Below are 8466 nucleotides of genomic sequence, written 5' to 3' on the forward strand. Positions count from 1 at the left end.
TTCTTAGCTTGGAATCCAAACTGAATACTGCTCTGTTTCTTCACTAACTGAAACATAGCGAAACAGATATTCTGCGATATTAAGTGTGGATGCCAGGCCTACTCAAAAAAGACATGCATGTGCTTCTCAGTGGTGTAAAGTACTTAAGTAGAAATACTTTAAAGTACTACTCCCTTTTTTGGGGGTATCTGTACTTTACTTTACAATTTATATTTTTAACAACTTTTACTTCACTACATTCCTAAAGAAAATTATGTACTTTCTACTCCATACATTTTCCCTGACACCCAAAAGTACTCGTTACATTTTGAATGTTTGCAGGACAGGAAAATGGTCCAATTCACACACTTATCAAGAGACCATCCCTGGTCATCCCTACTGCCTCTGATCTGGCAGAATCACTAAACACAAGTGCTTCATTTGTAAATGATGTCTGAGTGTTGGAATGTGCTCCTGGCTATCCATAAATAAAAAAACAAGAAAATTGTAGCTTCTGGTTTGCCTAATATAAGTAATTTGAAATGATTTATACTTTTACTTTTACTTTTGACACTTAAGTATATTTTAGCAATTAAATTTACTTTTGATATTTAAATATATTTAAAATCAAATACTTTAAGACTTTTACTCAAGTACTATTTTACTGGATGACTTTTACTTGAGTCATTTTCTATTAAGGTATCTTTCCTTTTACTCAAGTATGACAATTGGGTACTTTTCCCACCACTACTGCTTCTGTGTATGAGGCTGGAGAAGACATTGTTATTAACTGTCTGTCTTCTGCGCACATCAAAGTATCACCATCATCTATCAAAACACAGAGGTGAGTCCAGCTTTGGTATTAGTCGCCCTCATCACCTTCACACACACACACACACACACACACACACACACACACACACACACACACACACACACACACACACACACACACACACACACACACACACACACACACACACACACACACACACACAAAACCCAACATTGTCTCACCTTAGCTCCCGGGGCCCCTGTTGTTACGAAGGAAGAGAGGGATGAAAGGAGAGAGAGATAGAGAGAGAGAGAGATGGATGTTAAAATAATGCTGGCGACATAATCCACTAGGCCTGTCATCCCTCACTGCCAGTCAGACAGACAGACTATAGGGAACCAGTATTGTTTCATAACCTCAACTAATGAATTCTAAGCCTGCATCCCAAATGGTACCCTATTCCCATAGGGCTCTGGTCAAAAGTAGTGCACTATATAGGGATCGGGGTGCCATTTGGGGTCGCAGAAGAATGGAATACCGTTGGCAGACCACCACCAAATCACAGTGTAGATACCCACAGAACCAAAGAACCCATGAGGATTCAGACAACGTGTTGGTTGAAGCACCATCTCAGGAGGTAAAAGCAGGGGACAGAAGCAAAGCAGGGGGAGGGCCAGGGAGGGAGGGAGGGAGGGATGAGTAATATAGGGCAAGATAATAATAAAGTGTAGTTTCCTTGACATAAGTGACTTAGCCATAAGTTACCTTGACATAAGTGACTTAGCCATAAGTTACCTTGACATAAGTTACTTAGCCATAAGTTACCTTGACATAAGTGACTTAGCCATAAGTTACCTTGACATAAGTTACTTAGCCATAAGTTACCTTGACATAAGTGACTTAGCCATAAGTTACCTTGACATAAGTGACTTAGCCATAAGTTACCTTGACATAAGTGACTTAGCTATAAGTTACATTGACATAAGTTACATGGCTAGTGTTAGCATCTTTCTGCACAGTGATTGCTTACAGTATGTCAAAAATACAGTACTTAAATACAGTACAGTTGAAAAGGTAATAGCAGAAGTTAACTTGCCTTTTAGTCTGTTGATATTAAAATGAATGATTCAAAGCCCTTAATATCATATTGTATCAAGTAAAATAAAGCATTAATCATTATGTATCATGTTTAAAGCATAATAAAGCATGTATAAAATTGCATTTTTCTTCAGACGACACTTCTGATTTCAAAGATGCTCTTCAAATGCATTTGATGACAAAACTTTGAATGCTCAGTTCAGATCAAAAGAGCTGAGATGAATGCAAATTATGGCCACATCTCTTTTCAATTCCATCTCACAACAGGCCCCTTATTGTTAGGATATTAACCCAGGATGTGAACCCTGCCAGTCTCTAGATGCAGCAGAATTAATGCTATTGCTTTCCCAGAGGGTTATAGCCCTGCTTCACCTACCATAGACCCTCTCACTTCTCTCTCTCTCTCTCTCTCTCTCTCTCTCTCTCTCTCTCTCTCTCTCTCTCTCTCTCTCCTCTCCTCTATCTCACTTCTCTCTCTCTCACTCTCTCTCTCCTCTCCTCTCTCTCACTTCTCTCTCTCTCTCTCTCATTTATATCTCTTCTTTCTCTCAATTCTCTCTCTCCTCTCTCTCACTTCTCTCTCTCCTCTCGCACACCTCTCTCTCTCCCCTCTTTCGCCTCTCCCCTCCCCTCCCCTCTCTCTCCCCTCCTCTCTCTTTCTCTCCCTCTAACCACCTTTCATAGAGCATATTGCTCTCTCACTCGCTCTCTCACTTCTCCTCTCTCTGTCAAATCAGATTAGCTGGATTCTGCGTGGAGAGAGAGAGTCTGCAGCAGTAGTCAGTATGCTAGGCCATGTCTGTTAAAGTGAGGTATTTCTGTAATGACTCCCACATGTCTTCGTGATACTGGGGATGGTAGTCTGGCTGAGGTAATATCCAAACAAGATGAGGCCTAAGGTGAGCTGAACCAACTGTGGAAAAATAACATTGAAGCTTTGAAATAAACCATACAGAAGTGTCATTCTGATTTTGTTATTATAGTTTTGCTTCTTCATTTGTTTTTAGGACAAGAACAGCATATAGGGTCAGATGATGACATTATATATGGTCAGATGATGACATTCGAAGTCATAGCAACAGGTCGATGTACAGGTCTACAGTAATAGCCATCCTTAGAAGATGCCGCCTTATTCCTTATGCTGTTTTTCTCCCAAAAGTAACAATATGAATTCCACAGACAGACAGTAATTTATTTATGTGTGATAAATAAATAAATAAATTACGACCACTTGGGGGAGCTTCCCCGTCCCGCACGCAGATGGGGCAACACTCTCCGAATGGGATCTCGGGTTTGGGGCAGTCTTTAATCTCCTCGCAGATTATTTCATCACACAGGACAGTTCCCGTGTCGCACACACAAATACGACACGGCTCTGGTTTCCATACGTCCTTGTCACTATAGCTCTGTCCGTCCTGCATACAGCTGCCTGGGTCCTCTGTGAGTGAGTGTGTGTGTGTGTGTGTGTGTGTGTGTGTGTGTGTGTGTGTGTGTGTGTGTGTGTGTGTGTGTGTGTGTGTGTGTGTGTGTGTGTGTGTGTGTGTGTGTGTGTGTGTGGTAGGAAGAGAGACAATAATGCATCACTCATCAATCACCCAAGCACCTAGGGATAAAATGTGAGTTAATCAAACAAATTGTATTTGTCACCTTACCATGAAATGCTTACTTACAAGCTCTTAACCAACAATGCAGTTCAAGAAATAAGAGTTAGTGGCTTTACATTACACAACAGCATGTATAACAGACAACAGACTGAGCAAGACTAAAAACAAAGAAAATCCATTATTTAAAACTATTTGCACCTTTACTTGTTTATAGAACCACCGTGTTCCAGGTCAAGGTCATCACTTTTAAAAACATCCATTGATTCAAAGGCACATAGTCACATTCACTTCTAGGTCCATAATTAACCACTAGGGGGCAGCACCAACTCACAAAACAGCTGGAGTGCTCCACTTCCCTGCTGTGACATCTTTCTTCAAGAGCGTCCTGGGAAGTGTCTCAATCATTTTGGATCAGTGGACCATGTCTCGTGCCTGAACTTCTCCCCTCTAATTTACTATTTAAGGTAAATATAACTGATAATATCCTACACAGACTAAGACATCGAAAACACAGGCCTAGGCTACTGCACATGAAACACCCAATTTCATTCCCTTATTTAAAAGTTATAGGAAGAAATTATGTTTTCACCTGAAGCGACGAGTGACAACGTTCTCACCTACATTCAGAAAAAATGGTTCCAAAAGGCTTCTTTGCCTGTCCCCACAGGAGAACCCTTTTTGGTTCCATGTAGAACCCTCTTGGAGGCCGATCAGGCCATTCCATTAGGCATGGAGTGTACTGTATGTACAGTAGATATATTTACCTCTAAAGGCGTGGGGCCTGGTCAGCTCTTGGTAACCCAATGGACCTGAGTAGGCCATGAATGAGAATATTTCTTAAAGGGACAGAGAGGGCAATTCACAAGCTACTGCCTTGTACAAACACAGGGCCCTTTTAACACCCATCTGGAAGCCATAGCTGCCTAGTCAGATGCCAGTTCAAACACGTCAAGGAATGGAGAAAGGACAGCTTTCATTCACATACCTGTTGGCCTACTTGATATTGGTTTCTAAGAGGTCAATTAATATGGGCCTATCTCCTCAATTGTCCATCACAGGCTCAAATGTAAGGCCTATTGAAGCTCTGATTAATCAATGTTCAATATCTGTAGAAAAACATTTCAAAAAGTATCTATTCTATTCTAGTCTGTTCTATTGTGTTCTAACTTATTATATTTGGCCTTAATGAATGCATGGGACAAGTGGTAATCTAACTCTTCATGTGTTGGCTACAGCCAACTGTTTCCTCTAGGAAGAAAACCATGGAGGATGGACCATGTTAAAGTGAATACAGGTGTGTGGCAGAGGACGATATTGGAATGAAAGGAATTACACACTAAAAACAATCTTTTGGTATTTGTTTAATTAGTCCATTATTGATACAGTCCCAAAATGTTTTGCATCATTTTGGGACTGTATCAACAATGGACTATTGAAACAAATACCAAAATATTGTTTTTTAGGTGGAGTTTTTCATTTTAACTCTGCTTCCCAGCTGAATTAGTTCATTGGAACTTTCTGGTGGAGTATAGGATACCTCCATAGCCGTCCAACCCTCCATATGCCTGTCCTTCATGGCATGGGGATATAGGTAGGCCTGCGTCTCAAATGGCACTCTAGTCCTTATTTAGGGTACTACTTCTGACCAAGGCCCAACACCCTATTGACTATTTCCTGCACTACATTTGACCACTAAATAGGGAATAGTGTGCAATCGAAACCCACCATTGATATATCTCCTCACTCCGCTCAGCTCTCTCCACATAGGCCTATCATTCCATGGCATGGCCAGGAAGGTGAAGGTTTGACCCCCTCCACCTTGCAGTGACTTGATGCCAACCAGGTACTTGGAGCTACTGCTCCCCTTTGAGCCTGTTAGTCTTGCCGACTCCAGTAGCTCTCTCCCTCTCTCTCCCTCTCTCTCCCTCTCTCAGCAGAACAACAACTTGCATTATATTCCAGGGGTCTCAGTCTTCTCCGAGAGGTTAACTTGACTGTCTCATGTTTTTTTGGTGCCAAAACATTTTTCCTTTTCTCTTTCTTTTTCTATATTTTTCAAACCACTACCATATCCTCTCTGATTCAGAGGGGTTGGGTTAAATGCAGAATACACATTTCAGATGAATGCATTCAGCTGTACAACTGACTAGGTATCTCCCTTTCCCTTTCCCTTCCCCCCTCTCCTCTCTGCTACTCTACTATTGTCATTTTGTTGTCTTATTTCGTCTGAACTCTTACGCATGAAACAATGTGCCTTAGCTGAATAATACGAACAAACCTTCTCTCTCTTTAATAATTTTTTTTTTCTCCAGTAGTCCTCATACCAGACTATCATTCGTTCTCCCTCTTACTGTCACTGCCGCTGGCTGGGTTATGCCTCGATCAAAATTTGATGAAATACATTTTGTACATATATGCGCTAATTGAATGTGAGGTTGGGCTGCTCAATCACACCGATAGTGTATTTTTGGATTCATCCAATGTATGCATCAAATTGTATCCGTAGACTTGACAGAAATAGTAGTAAAATGTGAATGTTGAACTTTTGTTGCAGACATATCTAGTAAAAATGTTGTATTATATAATAAAATCCAAAATGAACAGCAGAACTTATTACATAGCATTTATCCCACCCAGTCGGTCTGACCGAGGCGTTCATCTAGGAACCAGATGGAAACACTAAAATCATATGGATGGACCATTATTCCTGGCCTCCGTCCACCGTCATACTCTCTCAACTGCCCCCAGAAATAGCCGATACAGTTTTTAGGGATGAAATTATAATTTAAAATTGTTACATTTAATCGATTGAATTTATTGCAAAGCCAGACACATCCCAATATAGCTTCATTAATGTTGCCAATGTTATAGGGAGGGATGTAATATCCCAATGTTATAGGGAGGAATGTAATATCCCAATGTTATAGGGAGGGATGTAATATCCCAATGTTATAGGGAGGGATGTAATATCCCAATGTTATAGGGAGGAATGTAATATCCCAATGTTATAGGGAGGGATGTAATATCCCAATGTTATAGGGAGGGATGTAATATGCCAATGTTATAGGGAGGGATGTAATATCCCAATGTTATAGGGAGGGATGTAATATCCCAATGTTATAGGGAGGGATGTAATATGCCAATGTTATAGGGAGGGATGTAATATCCCAATGTTTTAGGGAGGGATGTAATATCCCAATGTTATAGGGAGGGATGTAATATCCCAATGTTATAGGGAGGGATGTAATATCCCAATGTTATAGGGAGGGATGTAATATACCAATGTTATAGGGAGGGATGTAATATGCCAATGTTATAGGGAGGGATGTAATATCCCAATGTTATAGGGAGGGATGTAATATGCCAATGTTATAGGGAGGGATGCAAGTGGGGTTTCAAGTGGCATAGAATCAGGATTTCAGGATATCAGGGCCTTGTGTACGGGTCATGGGTATTTTGGGTATCATGGGTAAATAAATCATGGGTATTTTATGATGAGGCTGGTTGGGATATTCATATAATAATTCGCAGGTTTTGGCATAGAAAGATATTCGCTATAGTCCACCATTCCGCTTCAACACGCCTGGATTCGCCTTGGTGCTCTCTGAGAGCAAAGGAATGTTAACGTGTTTTCACCCAAAGGCCTTTGAGCCAGAGCACCTTTGCTTCCTTTCAAAATGAACGAAGTTGGTGTCAAATTTAAAAATAATAATCTCTGTCAAATGGCTTTTGGAATGTGTCCAAAGTACCCGCAGGTGTCCGGTCCAGCAGCAGCGCAACTCGTGAGAGGAGACGGGGTGGGGGATAACTCGTCAGAGTTCACGGCTAGATATATGTGGTATATAGTGGAATTTTCGTACAACTGTTCTGTTTTTGCATCACCCTCGTACTGAACTGAGAGCGTACAATCAGTGACACGTTTTAGAATCTCCAATAACCCAGAGTCTTAGACAGCACATTCTTCATTCATATCACCTTATTGCACTTGGACCAACAAAATGAAAACGGTCAGCAACTCAAGATTGAGTCCATCACTTTTACGCAAATCATTGAAATTCTATTGATCTCTGATATTGAAAATTGTGGAATGGGAATAATTGCTTAACCGTGAATTTACAGATCCTACAACTACATCGCCTCAAGCAGAAAAACAATTAACAACAATTACAAATAAAATAAATATCCTATTCACAATGGACAAGTATCACAAATATATGTGACTTATTGCTAGAGATTTACGAAACTTTCCCCACAAGTAAAGTTATAAAAGTTCTCAAAAGTTGCATTTGACATTCTGTTTCAGTTAATTTAGCATTTCAATAAATTCCACTCACTTTCTTTCAAAGCAATCTTTTAGAGAAAAAAAACTGCCACTTACGGTCTTCGTCCTGACATTTGACAACGGCAAATAGAACGACTTGAGTTGCTACAAGTAGCAGTACAGTCCTCGAATCCACAAAGCTGAACATGTCTAAATATTAGACATGCAGTGCCTTTGGGGGAGAAGCAGAAGAAGGGACGCAGTTGGCGGACGGAGGCTTCTCTCTCTCTTTTTGTGTTTCAAGTTACAGAGCAGAACCATACATTCAACCACCTTCCAAAAAACGATGGGGAAGCCAGACCCAGACCGCTGCAGAAACGTAGTACCGGCCCGCGTCAGGTCAGGAACTGCAGTTTTATGTGTCCGTTGCCTTCAATGAATCTTTGTATATTCCCAAATATCAGTCCAGCCCCTTGCCCCCTGTCAAGCTGAAACCCGAGCCCCCTTCCCTCCCATTCTGTCTGTCCTGAAGCACTATTCTTCCACCCGGCTCAGACCCCTCCTTCTTCCATGTGCTACTGAAAAGGGGTACCCAAAAAGTGAGTAAAAAAAATATATCCAAATTGTCTGGCTCCCCTCCCCCTCGCACAGTTCCGCTATAGGCCTACGCTGAAAGGTGCTCGCTGTTCAGTGTGATGCACAGATTTTGCCAAATATCGGACCTAGTGGTGTAGCTGATGGAATTATTT

At 41.0% G+C, this 8466-nt stretch overlaps 1 protein-coding gene across 1 annotated transcript in view; it reads right to left on the bottom strand.

The window, feature by feature from the left end:
- LOC106583712 (collagen alpha-1(II) chain) overlaps window positions 1–8143 on the bottom strand; it is an 89842-nt gene extending 81699 nt beyond the window's left edge. Inside the window, 2 exon segments of the mRNA XM_014168237.2 lie at window positions 997–1013; window positions 7835–8143. Coding sequence (XP_014023712.2) covers window positions 997–1013; window positions 7835–7925 — 108 coding nt within the window. The 5' untranslated portion in view covers window positions 7926–8143.
- Between the last annotated feature and the right edge of the window lie 323 nt (window positions 8144–8466).

This window comes from Salmo salar, chromosome ssa22 (assembly GCF_905237065.1).
Source record: "Salmo salar chromosome ssa22, Ssal_v3.1, whole genome shotgun sequence".
NCBI classification, from domain to species: domain Eukaryota; kingdom Metazoa; phylum Chordata; class Actinopteri; order Salmoniformes; family Salmonidae; genus Salmo; species Salmo salar.